Raw genomic sequence first — 17,403 nt, forward strand, 5'->3', positions numbered from 1 at the left:
AAAAAAGAGCCATATTAGAACCAGGCTTTGCTGTGTAAAGGCTAGAGCTGAGTAGATTTACAACAATAACACTGAGTATTGGCTTCAGTGTAAAGTCACCAGATGTCTTAGTTCGTAATAAGACAGCCAGCCTGTTCTCTGAAGCTTTGAAGCCAGGAAGACGTCTGTCTCTAGCTATGAAAGTCCGAGCTGCCATAATCTTCTTGTATGATGCTGTTTTACCAACATTGAAAATGTGCTGTGCAGCACGGGCACCTTCCTGAGTGGTATTAGCTAGATCTGGAGATTTTGCTGCAGCTTCTGCAGCAGAGCCTGCTGCTTCATCTTGCACTTTTATGTGATGGAGAGACTTATTTCCTTAAAGTTCACAGTCGAGCCTCTGCCGCCTTCTCTTTTCTGTGTCTTTAGCTCTGCATTTTGTTGATGAGGGTAATAGCCTTCTCCGGATTACATTTTGGCTTACAGGAATGTGACTGCTTTGAGCTTCTATCCAGATTAAAGCTGTGTGTGTGTGTGTGTGTGTGTGTGTGTGTGTGTGTGTGTGTGTGTGTGTGTGTGTGTGTGTGTGTGTGTGTGTGTGTGTGTGTGTGTGAAGGCAATGAGATGAATTCTCTTTCTTATCATTTGGGTGTTCCTTGAAGAGACATTGTTTTTCGACTTTCTTTTTTATGTTTATATTGTAAAAATAGTATTCAGAGGGGTTACACTAACATGAATAAGGTAATGAGTACATTTCCTACCAAGCAGTGTTTCCTCCTCCTTTGTTTTCCCTCTACCATCCCTTCTCACCCCACCTCCCCAACTCCTTCCTGCTCCCCCCCCCCCCGCAGATGTAAAGTTTGTTTTCAACATAGTGTCTTGTACATCTCATTGTTACAATGGGTCAACCTGTATCCTTATTTCAGCATTTTGTTATTTCCCTTCCCCTCCCCAAATTAGAAAAAATGTGTACACAAGATGCAGGGCATGTCTTCAGTAAATGGTGCTGGCAAAATTGGTTAATCACCTATAGAAAACTAAAGCTAGATCCTTATATATCACCTTGCACCAGAATCAACTCCAAATGGATCAAAGACCTCGGAGTCAAAGCAGACACTCTGAAAACATTACAGGACAGAATAGGAGAAACCCTAGGTCTCCTTTGTGCAGGCCGAAATTTTCTTAATAGAGACCCACAAACACAACAAATCAAAGAAAGGTTGGACAAATGGGATTGCATGAAATTGCAGAGCTTCTGCATGGCAAATGACATAGCTAGCAAGATCAATAGAAAGCCCACCGATTGGGAGAAGATCTTCACTAGCCAAACAATGGACAAGGGTCTCATATCTAAAATATACCTGGAACTCAAAAAATTAAACCCCCCAACAACAAATGCTCAAAGAAACAAGTGCCCAATAAATAAGTGGACTAAAGACTTAAAGAGAAACTTCTCTGAAGAGGAGCCATAAAAGAAATGCAAATCAAAACAATATTGAGATTCCACCTCACCCCAATTAGAATGGCTATAATGAAGAATTCTGATAACAACAGATGCTGGAGGGGATGTGCCCAGAAGGGAACCCTACTGCATTGTTGGTGGGAGTGTAAACTTGTTAAACTTGTTCAACCACTTTGGAAAGCAGTATTGAGGTTCCTCAAAAGACTACATATAGAGCTCCCCTATATCCAGCAATTCCACTTTTGGGCAATTACCCAAATGATCCAAAACAAGACCATACTAAAGCTATCAGCACAACAAGTTTATTGCAGTATTATTTGCCACAGCTAAGATTTGAACCAATCCAGATGCCCCTCAGTAGATTAATGGATCAAGAGAATGTGATACACACACACACACACACACACACACACACACACACACACACACACACACACACACACACACACACACACACACACACACACACTTAATGGAATTCTGTGCCTCCATCAGAAAGAATGACATTGCCCCAATTGTTAGGAAATGGAAAGACTTGGAAAAAATTATATTAAGTGAAGTAAACCAGGCCCAAAGAAACATAGGTCCCATGGTTTCTCTTATTTGCAATAACTAGTATATATCTGGGACAAGTAGTAAAGTCAAAAGCTATGTACATATGACCGGATAAGATGAAGTTAAGTGAAATGAACCCCAAGATAGGGACACAAGTGGTTTTGTCTTTCTTGGTATTGTTTCGAACGTTTTTATAATGTACCAAGTGATTTTTTTGTTGCTTTGTATGTTCCTCCCCTACGCTATTACCCATTTTCACTGTATTTGATGTTGGTAATATTTGGGGAGGGGAAGGGAAAAAACAAAATGTTTAAATAGGGACATAGGTTGCCCCATCGTAACAATGAGATGTACAAGGCACTATGTTGAAATACGAAGTTTATAATATAGGCAGGGGAGGAGGGGAGTATAGTTGTGGAGATGGGAGGGAAGGGATGGTAGGGGAAAAACAAAGGAGGAGGCAGCAATGCTTGATAAGAAATGTACTCATTACCTTGCTCATGTAACTGTAACCCCTCTGTACAGTATTTTCACAATTAAAAAACATAAAAAAAGATGCAGGGCACTGACATCAAATATAGTGAAAACAGGGGTTATACCGTGGGGGAAGAATAGTGTCCTTTTATGTTCACAACTTGGATTATTGTGTGATACAAGAGACATACATTTTAGCCTGTCTCAGTTTCTGTCAGGTCATCCTCACTGACATTAATCATATCAAACTTTTGATTTAAAGGAGAGATGTGTGATTCTTCCTTTCACCTGAACACTTAGAACCACTGTAGCGTTATTAACTGGCCAAGTATCAATATTGCTGTATGTCAGGGAATAGAGAGACCCAAGGAGGAGGGAGGGGGATAGGAGACAGCCTGTCAGAACAGCAGTCAGAATACACACATTTATCAATCTATTAAGCTTATTATGTTATATGGGCATGGCTCATGGCAACCCAAAGCAAACACAAAAGTAATTGTACAAAAACAAATCACACCACCAGCAGATCACTATAACAGATATAATAACAATGTGAATGTTTACAAATATTGTAAGTATTCCTAAACTGTGAAACAAAGACATGAAGTTAGCATACGCTATTATAAAAATGGCACAGATTGACTTGCTCAACAAAGGATTGCCACAGTCAGCTTGTAAAAAATAATATCTGAAAAGTGCAATAACGCGAAGTGTAATAAATGAGGTATGCCTTTACTAAAACCTAAACTCCCCAGTGACCTCCACCCCGGTGCCTGCAGCACAGTGCTGGGCACACAGCAGGCTATGAAGAACTCAGGATACACCTCTGGGTGACTGAAATAATGAACAATTCTAGGTTTGACTTTTAAAGCTACAGAAAATAAAGCTTCCTCCTTATATGGGACAGCATATGCTTGTGTTCCTCTTCTGTCTTCTCTTTTCCACGATCAATTCTTCAACTCCTCCTTAAACAACAGGCTAATCAGATGTTCTGTCAATTTCATTCTTCTTCCCTGAATATACTTAAGTAGATCAATTGATCTTTCAAGGTGTAATTCCATAGAACCAGACAGAGTGTCAGCTCTGAGCAGAATGGGAAAGCAGCATTTTAGAACATGGGCATTCCTTCTGAGTTGCGATCTGACCCCCTGAAGTATTCCTTAGGGCAATCATTTTCTGCCTGATTCCGAGGTGAGCCATTTTCTTCCAGGCAAGACCACTGAGGAACACTGTTCCAGGGGGATTATTTTCTTGCATTTCCAGGATAAGGAGGGGGTGGAGAACGCTGTACAGAAGCCGCTGGCATCGGGGAATATGGAGGAGGCAAGTGTGCATGGTATTCCATCTCATGGTCATAAGTGTAGGGGGGTGGAGCCCCTGGGGGAAAAAAGAGGAGAAAAACGATTAGCCATTTAGCAAATACCTGCGCACCTGCTGCATTTGCACCACTGATCTAACTAAATACTTCAGAAGGTTGTACAGTATTTCTCTGCAAAAATAGTATTTTTTTCAGGTCTAGGGCATGGGTACATGAAGGGACAAGCTCTCTGAATGGTGATGGAAAGTGACTTAGGTGGTTCCAAATTACTGACTCTGAGAAAGTCTGTAGGACATATAAAGCGGAAGGGGAAGATAAAAAAGAAGTTGAAGAACAATTCAAGTTGGGCCAAAAGTATAGCATTAGAAGAGGTCCTTTGTTTCAGCACAAGATACAAAGAAAGGAGATAGATGGGAATGTGAGATCAGTTCACTGCCTTGGTAAGCTTTGAAAAGCATATATCAAGTATGTGGAGTTATCAGAAGCTTTCTTTGAATATGTCAGTGAACGCACTTGCCGAAGATTGCTCTCTCAGCAATATAAATGGGAGGCTAAAGAAAAGGTAAGATGATGCAAAAGCATACCTGAGGGACCCCAGACTGTCATGACAGTAAGAAGAAACCTTTTATAAGAGCCCATATTGGCAGATCTCATAGGCAAGACTGAGTGCCTGGCAGGAGGGGCAAAAGAGTGAAAGAAGAGCTAATGATATTGGGTACCCCGTGTGAGACGCCAATAACTCACAGGATGATGGAGCCATTACAGAAATAAGAAGAGAAAAAAAGGAAACAAAGAGGTAGGATTGAAGATGAATTCCACGTTCTAAATCTTATTTGAAAGTTTGGATTAACTGTCACTGTAATACCTGTCAGCATATTAAAAATTACATTTAGTACACCTTTGAATGATTAGGTATGGATGGCTATTATGTAGTGATCTCGGTTCTCTCTCCAGGGTTGGAAAACAGGGGGTTCTGGAGCAGAAATCTGCCCATATCTTCTTTTTTTGATTTTTTTAAATTTTTCTTGCCCATATCATTCTGCAACATTTGGACAGTCCCTCAGTAGTAAGTCTGAAGATGCTCTAGAAATTGAAGCAGCACCCCAAGTCTGTTAGGAAATGCATGTGTCTTAGTTGTTTCCTGTAAATGTAGTCCAAATTTCAAGACAAGTGTGATGGTCCAAATAAATGGCCAAGCTTTCAATAGTAGAGTGGCAGAAAAAAAGAATGAAGTTTCAACAAACTTTACTAAGTGTCTTCTAAGCTGTGCTCTTTTCAATAAGAACTTGATGGCATTCTAATTCATGGTTACATACAAACACCAGGCCTCAACATATTGGCAGAGACAGATACTTGCTTTCTCAATCTCTTTACCAAGAGCCTGATGATTGGTATTATTTACTGGCACCAATGGAAGAAGTGAGAATAAAGAATTGTCTCATCTGAGAAAAGAGGATAGAGGAGCCACAGAATTAAGTAGGATGCAGTGGTCTTTGACTAAGTCCTTAGAGAACCAAGTGGACTAAGTGCTTCAGTAGAGGTCCCAGCTCTGTGTGGAAATCAGCCTGGATGATCATAGCTTCTCTAATGCCCCTTTAGACGTGGGTCTACGCAAAGCTCTACTTTGTATAAAAAAATGAAATGAAATGACTCTAACCATTTCTTCTGAATTTTATATCCATTCCTCAGTGGCAGTGATCTAAGAGAATGATGGAAGAGATTTACAACACACTTCAACCAGTCAAAGGAAGCAAGTAAGGCAACCTCCATGTTGAACAGGAAAGTCCAATTATGTCCACGGTGCTATAAGAAACTGATTCTTCACTGCTTTTATGTTCAGGCTTCTCATCATCCTGCTGTGGGGCACACGCGGGCTAATTCTGAAGGTTGTCTTGCATTGGTCCCTGTCATGAACCTGTCCTGTGTATTTACTCATCTGAAGCAAAGAGTTTTCTCTCTGCCATCTGTATACAAATGGTGCTGGAGAATGTTTCAATGAGAAATGTTTCCTCCCAACTCATATAATTGACATGAAAAATCTCAGACATGAAACTGCTCTTTTATATAGTGTTTGAATTTTGATAAAGCGATAATTATGCTAAAGAGTGAAATTTTTAGGACTATTTCATGGCACATTAAAACAATAATAACACTCACTGGGAGCTATTTGAAAATGATACTTAGATAATGGTGGACTATATTATCTTTCTCGCTGAGAATATACTTTCCTTAGGAAGTAAACTTTTTGCAATACCAATTTTAGAATTCCTAATTAATCCAAAGAGAATTTGTTCTTTTTTATAGGTCAAATAATCTCTGAAATATGTGTGGGTGCAGCTGCAGACATGGGGCCTTTGATACTCTGGAATAACCAATATTATAATTATCTGATATAAGGAGTGCAAATAGGCCATTTCCCCACAATGCTTCATATAGTTTTTCTACAATGTTAACATTTGAAGCTGGGCTTGGTGGGATATGTCTGTAATTCTCCTGCTTAGGAGGCTGAGGTAGGGTAATCTGGTTTGGGAGACAGAGACAGTTCTAGTTCCTGTTTTACACAGTAGGACTTTGTCTAAAAATAAAATGAGGGATGATACCAAATTCAGAGAATAAATTTAAAGTTGTCAACCTGTTTAGGACAATCTCTAAGGAAGATGCAGGGTATCACTGAAACTGTTAAGCATTACCAAAATATAAAAATCTGCAGCTCTTTTGATACACATATACCTCAAGATCAAGTATATTCTTTCTAATTCTTGTTGATATCTGTGGTCTTTCTTGTCTAAGTAAGTCTGAACCTTCCTGAAGGAGAGTCTGAAGACAGTGTGATAATTTCACTACCATCTGCTCATGACCAAACCACAGACTTTCCAATAGGCTAAACCAAACACAGAAGTAAGTCAGAGTGCCCTAGATTTCAACCTCTTTCATCTGGAAATAGTTGGGTTATGATTTAGGATCTCTTCCCAGCCAATCAACTATTTTAGAAAACAACTTTCTTTGGAATTCCCAATTAAAAGTCAAAATGAACAAACAAAAAAGAAACCTTTTTCAGTCTTAGAGGAGTAAGGGCTGTCTTTAAATACTATTTCTATTAATCTCTACATCTATCCCATTCTTCAGTTAACAAGAATGTTTGTCAGCTTAGATATTTTGTTGTGCTGAGATTTAGACTCTAAGCTTCCAGACAGCACATTTCATATCTGAAGTTATCTTAACTCAGAGTAATATACTCACAGGGGAATGATTATCCCTTTGTCCCTATTGAGTATTATTTATTTTGGTCTTCCAGTTGAGACATGGTCTGGTTTCTCCACTGTATTGTTATCATTTTCCCCTCTTGTAACTGAAAAGAATCTTGTAGCTACTTTATGATTTACAAATATTAGGGTCATCAGCCATCCCCTCCCTTTTTAGTGATTTAACCCAAATTTTCTAAGGATATTAGATTGATGATTTTCCCCAACTTTTCAACTCTTATGTATCCTTTAGCATTCTAACATTCTTCCATTAGCAAATATCCCATCCCCTTTCTGTCTGTCAGTCATTCTGTCTTTCTCCTCTCTCTCTCTCTCAATCTCTCTCTCTCAAAACAAAAACATCCTTTTGTTTCAGTTGTCTTGATGGTATCAGAAAGCCTTATTTTCTTTTTGTTGGTCTTTGCCAAGACTTTTGTCATGGATTTAGTATATTATTTTTCCTCTAGCTTTGGAGTTGTCAGCTGACCCTGTTTTCAAATCAGGGTTAATATGGTTATTTCATTTGTTTACATAGAAGTTCCAGAAAATAGTATAGATGTGCAACTTGACACGTAATTCCCATTTCACTGACCATTTTACTAATAATCGTAATTTGAAAAGATACCCATTCAATCTAACCAACACCACAAGAAGAGGTTACTTCTGAAAGGTCACTGCCTCCAAGGGTGGAATGAGAAGCACAATGACATTCAGTTCTCTGCAGAGCACAGCAATAATCCCTGGAGACTCCCACTGAGCCCTTCCACCTCGTGAGAAGATAAGCCACATTCTCCTTTCTGTGGCTTTAGACTGTGGAAGTACATAATACAGTGAGTTGGGTTGTTATCTCAATTTTCACAAGGTTAATTAATTAGTGCCAGTAACTGTCTTTGTATTTCCACAGATGAAGGGTTTTCAAAAGCAGTCAATACCATTATGTGTCATTTCCTGATCCTTCAAGTGAAAGCTTAATTACTGACTTTGAGCAGGAAATGGGAAGTAATCAAGGACATTACCTTTTTCTAGACTTAGTTTTTAAAATTTTATTTTATTTTTGCAGCCAAAAAATGTTTCCAGAATAAGGCTTCTAATGTTTATTGCAGTATTCCATTTCCAGAACAGTACATTTACTACAAAAGCATCACGTTGTGTGTTCTCTCTGTAGAAATAATGACACTATGAAGCCTGAAAAACAAATATGTTTCTAGGCATGAAAAATCAACCTCAAACTTCAGATAACACATGACCTTGCATTTAATTAGAGATAGAATGTATTCTCTTCTCTCGTTTTCTATTTGTTGTTTTCCTTATATCCTCATCTTAATATCTTCATACCAATTACAACAATATTCTTGGCAAATTACAAACATTTAACTTTTCTTGGCAGTACTGATATTTGAACTTAGGGCTTTGGACTTAGGAAAAAGCTCTCTCATTTAAGCTATGCCCTAGCCCTTTCTTTCTAGCTTATTTTGAGAGAAAGTCTTGCTCTTTGCCTTGGATAGCCTAGATGTTGAACTTCCTGCATATATATATATATATATATATATATATATATATATATACACACACACACACACACACACACACACACACACACACACACTGTGTGTGTGTGTGTGTCTATATATATGTTTACCAGTTTGCCAACTTGCCAAGCTTTTTCTGCTGAAAAGGAGATGGGCCTCACAAGTGTTTTTCTTTTTCTTTTCTGGAGAGAAAAATGGTGCATTTTATTTCTTTGTTGGTTCAATAAGTGTACATTTGATGGTGGCATGAACTAATTGAATAGTTATCATGAAATAACATTTTAATTTTCTGTAATAATGTAGTGACTCTGTAGTAATTTCTTAAAAAACAATAGCAATTACATGGTCATAGGATAATGGTTCTGTTTGTTTTTTCCCCAAATTCCATACAATTAACAGTGCATCAACTGCAAAATTCCCTATTTCTGAATGAATGCACACACTTGCCTAAAAGCTTCCTTCCTTGATTTTGTGACCATAACTTCCTTTCTCTATTTAATATCCTATAAACTTTTTTTTCTTAGGCTAGATTGGAACCATGATAGTTCTGATCTCTGTTTCCCAAGTAGCTAAGTTTGCAGGCACAAATCATTTAATTTGGCAGATTTGCAAAGTGGATATGCTGTTTGCATAGTGGATAGAAGGCATGGATTAGTAGGTGAAACCTATGACCAACCATGTAGTTATTGAAAAGTCAGGTCTCAACATGATTTGTGTGCTTCATTCATCAGGAAAGTTTGCTAAGTACCAATCTATGCCAAGTCTTACCTGCTCAAAACAGAGAGATGAATGAAACACACTAAGATCTCTAATATGGAGCTAATATTCTAGTAGGAGATGGGAAGTCAACAGCTAACATCATGGTACAGTAATATTCAAATCTATGGTCTCTTCCAAGATTATAAACACCCTGAAAATAAATGGGGTGTCATAAGGATGACCAGGGTAAGGGAAAGAGAAGGGACTGATTATAGACTTAACTCAGATATTAAGGCAGGCTTCATTTGCACGAAGTGTGATAGACCCACATTGGCAAAGGGAACGAGGCTGAAGAAGCCAAGAGGGGGTGCTCAAGTGGAGTCAGGATGTAACTTCAGTAAAGGACAGTATGGCTCCCCCTAGAGAAGTCACAGCCTCCTCTCCTCACTGAGAGAAGTCGTCAGCAGCTGACTGTATTCTGGAGGTAGAGCTGGGAAATTTTCCTGAGGAAATTTCTTGGAAGAAATGAGAGGAATCAAAGATGACTCCAGGTTTTTGGCCTGAGTAACAAGAAGATGGAGATGCTCTCAACCAAAATGTGAAAGGTTACAGAAGGGGAATTTAAGGAGATAGAAAAATATCTGAAAACACATTAAAACTGACATATTTCATAGACACCAAGAGGACAAGTGTCTTAGACACAGCTATACCTGAATGTGGGAAGGCAGGCTTAGAATAGAGCTATGCGACTCTGGGAAGCATTAGAATATAAATGAGGCTGATTATTGTGAATCCAAATTAAATAAGTAAAGCAGGGTGGTGTGTGGAGGGCGTAAGACTGAGATCTGACGTACTGCAACATGAAGACAGTGGAGGAAAAGGAGACATGACCCAACAGGAATGGAGAAGGGACCACGCCCATGCTCATCTGAAATTTGTTCTTCCAGGTTGAAGTGAATAGAGAAAAGACTAGAATTGGAGGGAGTAAGTAGGGAATTATTTTTATAAGACAGGTTATATGTAGAAAACACATTCCTCCATTTTTCTAGAGATTGAGAGGACATGAATGTGGATGAGAAATTGTTTACTGAGAGTGTGTCAGATTTAAAGCTTGCTCTTTTGTATGTCACATCAGACACACATAGGTTGAGACAGAAAGCCCTAACAAGATCATGGATACAAAATGTCGTAGTTTGCTTATGAAATCTGATATGTTCGATATATTTATATAGGGAACTCCTAGCAAGGGCTCAGCACATACTTGGCAGGTTATTAATATGTTACCTTTACTTTTTGTCAAGCATTTTAATATTATGTGACAGCATTCTTTATTATTTTGTGTTTAATGAGGATATATAAAAACTTTTTTCAATATTTTCCCCACATATGTACATCTATTGCCTCAGATGCTAGTTTATTGAGACATCTAATATATTTTCTTTGTAATTGCTTATCAGAGATCACTGGTAGACAGGGACACAGGTTGTGAATTGTTTATTATAATTTTGGTTCACTGGAAAGTCCACGTGAGAACCATTGAGACTATGACTGTCCTCAAACCCAAGACAGATTTTCTTACTTGGATCTTTACTTCCCTCTACTTTATTCAAAGTGGCAGTTTCAGTGTACATTTTCTGAGAAGTGCCCTAGTAAAATGTGACACTATCTTCATGAGAGTCCTTCGTGTTTCCTCCTGTCTCTAAGGGGTAGAGGGTTACCAATGAGGCAGGTAATTTTTCAGGAGTTAGGCAGCGTTGCTCACCAGGACAGGAGGAGATGGCGTTGATGTGAGCAGTTCTGATGGCGCCTACCCGGGTTCCCCGGTTGTTCTTCATGCACATGCAGATGCAGATGGCGATGCCTGCGATGACCCCCATGATGAACACGATTCCAAACACGATGCCAGCGATCGCAGTGCCCCTGAAGAGTAGATACAGATCTATAGAGACTATAGAAGCATTTTCAGTCTTTCAAATATAGCTCCAAGACTGCATGACAAATGTTTTCTTATAAATGTTCTTAAGGATACAAGGAGAGAAAAATAACTTTTTTTTTTTTTTTGGTCAGTCGTGGGGCTTGCACTCTGGGCCTGGGCGCTGTCCCTCAGCTCTTCAGCTCAAGGCTAGCACTCTACCACTTGTGCCACAGCACCACTTCTGGCTTTTTTCTGCCTATGTGGTGCTGAGGAATCGAACCCAGGGCCTCATACATGCAAGGCAAGCACCTTCCCAGCCCTAGCTTTTTTTCTTTTTTTTCCATTACATGATGGAATTTTATTAATTTATCAGGAAAAATAATAACATGCCATTTGCAGGGAAATGGCTAGACCTGGAACCCTAGCTTTTTTTCTAAATTTAATTTTATTGTAAAGGTCTGTACAGAGGGGTTACATCTTGTCGAGCATTGTTACCCTCTCCCTTATCTCCCACTTTCCTTTCCATCCCCCATATCCCTGAACTTTTTCAAAAAGGGAATCACTTGAATCAGCCAAGCAAATGGACACTTGTAGTTCAAAAGAGAAAGTTGTAATCACTTAGGGAATCCTTTTCCAACACAGTTGACCAATCTTTCATTCAGATTATTGTTTTAAAAACATGTGTGCATTTGTACAATGAACAATTCTGCAGTCATGACAATAATTTAAGAGCAGAATAAAAATGTAACAATAATTAAAAAATTAAATTAGATAAAATAATAATTAGAACACCATACTAAGCAGCAGAGATTTATCTATTTAACATAGAGTACATTTTAAATTAAAACAACATGGTAAATGACAAGATATTCAATATAGTTTGGCAGGTTTTGTTTAAAATTCTTTATAATATGTTTTTCAAAAACTAAATCAAAGGTGATGCTGTGCTATTTGGAATTTTAGATGTGAAATCTGTGATATAAATAAACCTGTTTTCTTTATAAGTTGCATAGACATTGGTATTTCTCTATAGCAAGGCAAAAACAGACTAAGCCTGCTTTTTTAAAAAAGACATTTTGAATAGCTCACTTTGAAAGGCCAGGGTTTGTCAGAACTCCATAGGAGAAAGCCAGGAGGTTAATTTTCATGCATCTTTTCCTTGGGGGTGGATTTTTCTCCCCCAAAGAGTTTCTCTAGTTTCACTTGGGAAATGTGAGCCTCACTGCTGGTGTATTGAACTGCAGACTTTTTGATGGAAAAGATGACTTTCCTCCAATCCTACAGTTTTCATCTCTGTGACTCTGGTGTTTGCTCTGCTGTGACACTGCTCCTCCAGGGTTAAAAGCATCATCCCAGAAGCCAGACCATCATGTTCAAGCTACAGCTGGGGAACTTGCACAAGCTGCTCAGTATCTCTGTGCCTTTGTTTCTCCAGTTGTTGAATGATAGTCAGCTTGGTGTTTATGGGACTCTCTCACCAAGTTTCTGGTCAGAAGTCTTATGTGCAGAGACTTATTAGCTAGATAAGCAAGTTGTTATTCTTAGTGTTCTCTATAAACATCTGTCTGTACTCTTCTAGGTCAGAATCATGATCTCTCTTCTCAAACTGACACGTTACATCACAGGCATTTGCAGATTTCATTGACTACCAAGGGCAGTTCTCAGCCTCCTGATATGTTTTTATTTCTATCCGAATATTTGGAATATTAATACATTTGGGTTACGTAATGTTTTATAGAATGCTCCAGGTTCTCTCAGGTCTAGACTTGCCACCAATTGACTTTTCTCTGCACTTCTGAAAGCCTCAAAAAAAAATTCTGTAAAGTGAAAGTACAGATAAAGGTGTTTGAATCAGTATTTATACTTTCCAGAGGTATTTTCTGTCTCAGATTTTTTTCCTCACTCACTGAAAAAAAGAAATAGAATGTCATCAAGAATTGGAATAAACTCTGTTATTTCCGCTGGCAATTTTTACTTGCTACTAAATTATGAAGGCAGATGTGTGGAAGACATTTGCATGTGCTGCTATTAGTAACTGAGGAGTCTAGTAGCTCAATAAATAAATCTTTTTGATAGAGAGATTTATCAAAGGAGATAATTTGAAGTTAGGAAATGAAAAGTTTATCTGGAAACCTTTGTATTGCAATTTTCAGATCGAAAATAAATTGGAAGGCTTAATTTATGTTCAAGATATAATCAATGACCTAATTATTTAGTCATAGAGTTTCCAAAATATGTGTGCAGGAAACTGTTAAGAAATGAAATTGAGGCATATTTATATTCATTAGTTATTTTTAATAAAGCAAGGAGAAAATTAGTCACATTTTGTTTCCCTGTTATCAGATCCAACAAAAATGTCAGATTTTAAGGTCAATAATAAGTTTCAACTAATGTTCAAATCAAATATTTCCTGAAAGGGATTTTTCCCTCCAGTCCATAAAAAATACAGTCCATAAAAATGTGCAGAAATAAAAAAGATGAGAGAAGAGAGAAGTGATCATAGACTAGACTTAAGTAGATAGAACCATTGTATACACACTTCCGCCTTCCATCCTACAAGCTTCCTAGGTGTTTGTAGGGTAGAACGCTCATTTATGTCACACAGGATATCCTTTGAAGTAACCTGGTTGAAACTCCCCATTGAGCTAATCACCTTAACTTGATATGGCCATTACCTGATATGGGACTTCCTTCTTTTTATTTTCTATATTCTATTATCATGTTTGCATGTAAAAAAACATCAAAGTATTTTAACAGAGGCTACAAAGATTTTTATTGAAAGTATGCTTTCTTTTTTATCTTCAATTTAATTCCTGAGAGCATATAAGACTTCAGCAATTGTCTCTGATTATGGAAATTCATAGCTAATCTGCTTTGCCTTCCACTTGATTCAGGATGGAGAGTTTTGAACAACCAGGCAGAGGAGCATCAGCCATTCAGTGCTTAGAATTAAAAAGTTTAATAAGGCTCCTGTTGGACTTGGGCTAATGTTGGAGTATGCAATTCTTTCCCAATTAATTGTAGAAACAGGGAGCAGATCTTGATGGCATAAATGACTTAACAATATTTTCTTATGTGGCTTTTCTGACTACTGTTAACTATACATGACAGGCTGATCTGCTAACCAAACAACTCTAAACGTCTTCCAGGACCCTGGAAAGTCCCCATCCTCTTCCAAGACAAGCCTGTGATCAATCACTCTCTATCTATTGGGGAGATCCCCTTTCCCAGTGCTGCCAACCATTTGCCCAGTTCTGACATTTATTATCTGCATACGACGTTCATGAGTCAGGGGTTGACCAGCAGCTGCCTGGTCAAGTCTCTCTGGAGATCTTGCTCACAGCCTTACAGCTACAATTATGTCAGTCTACGTGATTGATTAGAACTGTCACTGTTGGTCTGTCTTAGGATTTAGTCTCTTGAGCCACCCATTCTGCTCATTGTATCCGTAGATAGTGCGCCCAAGTAAGAAAAGAACAAAATTAAAGCAACTGAAAGCTCTTGATTAATGGGGTAATAGGGATGGGCAAAGTGAGAGTGAATGGGGGGGGGGTCCATGTGATTAGAATACTGTAGGGCATATGTGAGCTCCCAGGTGAAATCATTCAACAATTAGCATGGGCTAAAATAAAAGAATGACAGGGCTGTAAAACAGATTTTGTATATCATGGGCTTACTAGCGGGAGGGGAGAGGGTGAACAGAGAGCACAAAGAAGAATGAATGTGGCCAAAACATATGTAGATGTGTGAAAATAAAACAATGATGCCTATTGAGAGTAGTTGAGAAAAGGCACTGGAGGGAGGAAGGAGCAGAAGGGAGGGGTGAGACTAATCAAGGTGCAACCTGTGCATGAATGGACAAGTTGAAAAGCAACCTCCTTGTACAACTAATGGATAATAATAAAATTATATAACAAGGAACATTCTACCTTACTTTAGATGACTGCTGCTACAAAGCTCTGCAATTCCTAAATTTTATGTCTTATCGTTATCTACCAAAAACAAAACAAAACAAAACAACAACAACAACAAAAAATACTAGTCCAAATCTTGTCTCATTCCAGTAGAAACAATTCCAGAAAAGGAATGCTACTGGTCCAGCTGGTGATAGGATTTCCTTATCCAGACAATCCTATTAAAATATCCTTTGGCCCAGTGAAAATGTGGAGAGGAGTGAATTTAAGAACATAGAAGTTAAATTTACTAGTTATTAAGTTAAAACTCTGAAAGGATTATTGTAACTGTAAGTTATCCCAGTTGCCTAAAGCTTTTGGATAAGCCTAGAATTTAAAATATAAGCAGTCTGGAGGCAGATTATATTTCACTATGGAAAATGGAGTATTAGAATGTTATCTTTTTTTGATGTTTTTAGAGATACTAGGGTGCTGCTCTACCACCTGAGGCATATATCCAGCCAGGCCTTTTGCTATTCTTTAAGCGATGGACTCTAGTAATTTTTTCTTCCCAGGCTGGCCTCTAACTGTGATCTTCTGGATCTCAGCCTCCTGAGTAGCTAGGATTACAAGTATGAACTACTTGCGTCCAGTTTGTTATTGCCATTTCCAGATGACTTTAAAAAATCGGATTTCTTATCACTCCCTGCAAAGAGAATTCTATCAATCCATTCCTTAACATTTTATAGGGGAATAAAAGGAAGGGTCAAACATAGAATAGTGTCAGAGGGAGGGCAGGACATAAGCTTTGTTTACACTGGTTACCTAATGATCTGAATTTAACCAAGTGTTTTCAAAGGGTGAGCATGTTTATAAAGCATATATAGTTTTTCTACATTCAACAAACTTTTAGGATAATGAGCTAACTTTCAGGCTTACTTTGTTTAATCAGTGAACTCTAAATTGTCTTCCAAAACTGATTTCTTAAAACTTTGCACAACGTACATTTAAAATAATAGTCTTTGAGTTAACTGTTAAATTAGTTCATGCAGTCTGATCTTCTGGTCATTTTGCAGTTAGAATCTTAATTAGATTATTTGATGCTTGAGGTTTTCTCCAGATTCCTAGTATCACAACTAATTAGTCAAACTTCAACTTTAATAATACACCTGCTGCAGGTCAACAAAAAAAAAAAAAAAAAAAAAAAAAAGCAAAGCAGAGGGGGAATCTTAAACTAATGAACATGGGAGAAAAAAGATTAGTAGTGAGTTACATTTCAGTGAGATGATTAATTACAATCCAGTAAGAGCAGAATTCCAAAGATATTGACTAGTTGTAATTTAGCCTATATTATTCACACAATTCTCCTCTGAAATAACATCTCTAATTCCAGGAAGGAAAAGGAACAGCTCTTTTCCAACATTTTTTTTTTTTTTTTTTTTTTTTTTGTCGGTCGTGGGGCTTGAACTCTGGGCCTGGGCGCTGTCCCTCAGCTCTTCAGCTCAAGGCGAGCGCTCTACCACTTGAGCTACAGCGCCACTTCCGGTTTTCTGGTGGTTTATTGGAGATAGGAGTCTCACGGTCTCTCCTGCCCGGGCTGGCTTTGAACCGCGATCCTCAGATCTCAGCCTCCTGAGTAGCTATGATTACAGGCGTGAGCCACCAGCGCCCGGCATCCAACATTTTTATCTCACTTATTGCCAATATAAACACCAATCTTGTCTGTTGATTTATAATAATAATCACAGTAGTAATAAATATTTTATAGAAGTGATTATAACCACATGTCTGCATATAGTCATATTATCTAGCCAACTTAATAAAATATTTTAGTCATTTTTTTCTTTAACATTCTCTTTCCCTCTTTCTCTTTTTCTTTCTCTCTCTTTGAGACAGGGTCTTAAATATAGCCCCAAATAGCCTCAAACTCATTAGTTAACCTAAATGAACCTTGAACTCATGAGCCTACTATCTCTGCCTTCCAAGTCTTGAAATTACAGGTATGTGCTAACATTCCAAGCATCTAACCAAGTCTGAATGAATGACTTTTATTTTGGAAGGTACTCTATCATGCCAGACTAAGCATATTGAAGAAACACAAATCACTGTATGCAAGGTGCTTGGCTAATTCTAATGCTTAGAGAAAATTTATATGGAAATTTCCCATTCCAAGGAAGAGATCTATAACAAGCTAAATACTGAAGATTTAGGAGTGAGAGCTGGAGTGGAAAAGGCTGTGGCACTCTGTTCACATGGGCTCTCTCTTTCTCTGTGGTTTACCACTTAATCTTACAGTCTCATTTTCTTCATCTGTACAGTGGAGATAATGGGTCCCAA

At 38.1% G+C, this 17,403-nt stretch overlaps 1 protein-coding gene across 2 annotated transcripts in view; it reads right to left on the reverse strand.

Annotated features, from left to right (window-relative positions):
- Positions 1-849: 849 nt before the first annotated feature.
- The window catches only part of Cyyr1 (cysteine and tyrosine rich 1), a 73,000-nt gene continuing 56,446 nt past the window's right edge, over positions 850-17,403 (reverse strand). The window contains exons 3-5 of one of the 2 annotated variants that reach the window (XM_070030520.1): positions 11,021-11,178; positions 8,670-8,741; positions 850-3,847 (exon numbers count right to left, since the gene is read on the reverse strand). In XM_070030520.1, the coding sequence (XP_069886621.1) occupies positions 3,714-3,847; positions 8,670-8,741; positions 11,021-11,178 (364 nt within the window). In that variant the 3' untranslated portion in view covers positions 850-3,713. The remainder of the gene's footprint in view (positions 3,848-8,669; positions 8,742-11,020; positions 11,179-17,403) is intronic. The other variant, XM_070030521.1, reaches the window with a different exon arrangement.

The sequence above is a fragment of the Dipodomys merriami genome, unplaced genomic scaffold (assembly GCF_024711535.1).
Source record: "Dipodomys merriami isolate MVZ:Mamm:240054 unplaced genomic scaffold, mDipMer1.0.p SCAF_2, whole genome shotgun sequence".
In the NCBI taxonomy this organism is placed as follows: domain Eukaryota; kingdom Metazoa; phylum Chordata; class Mammalia; order Rodentia; family Heteromyidae; genus Dipodomys; species Dipodomys merriami.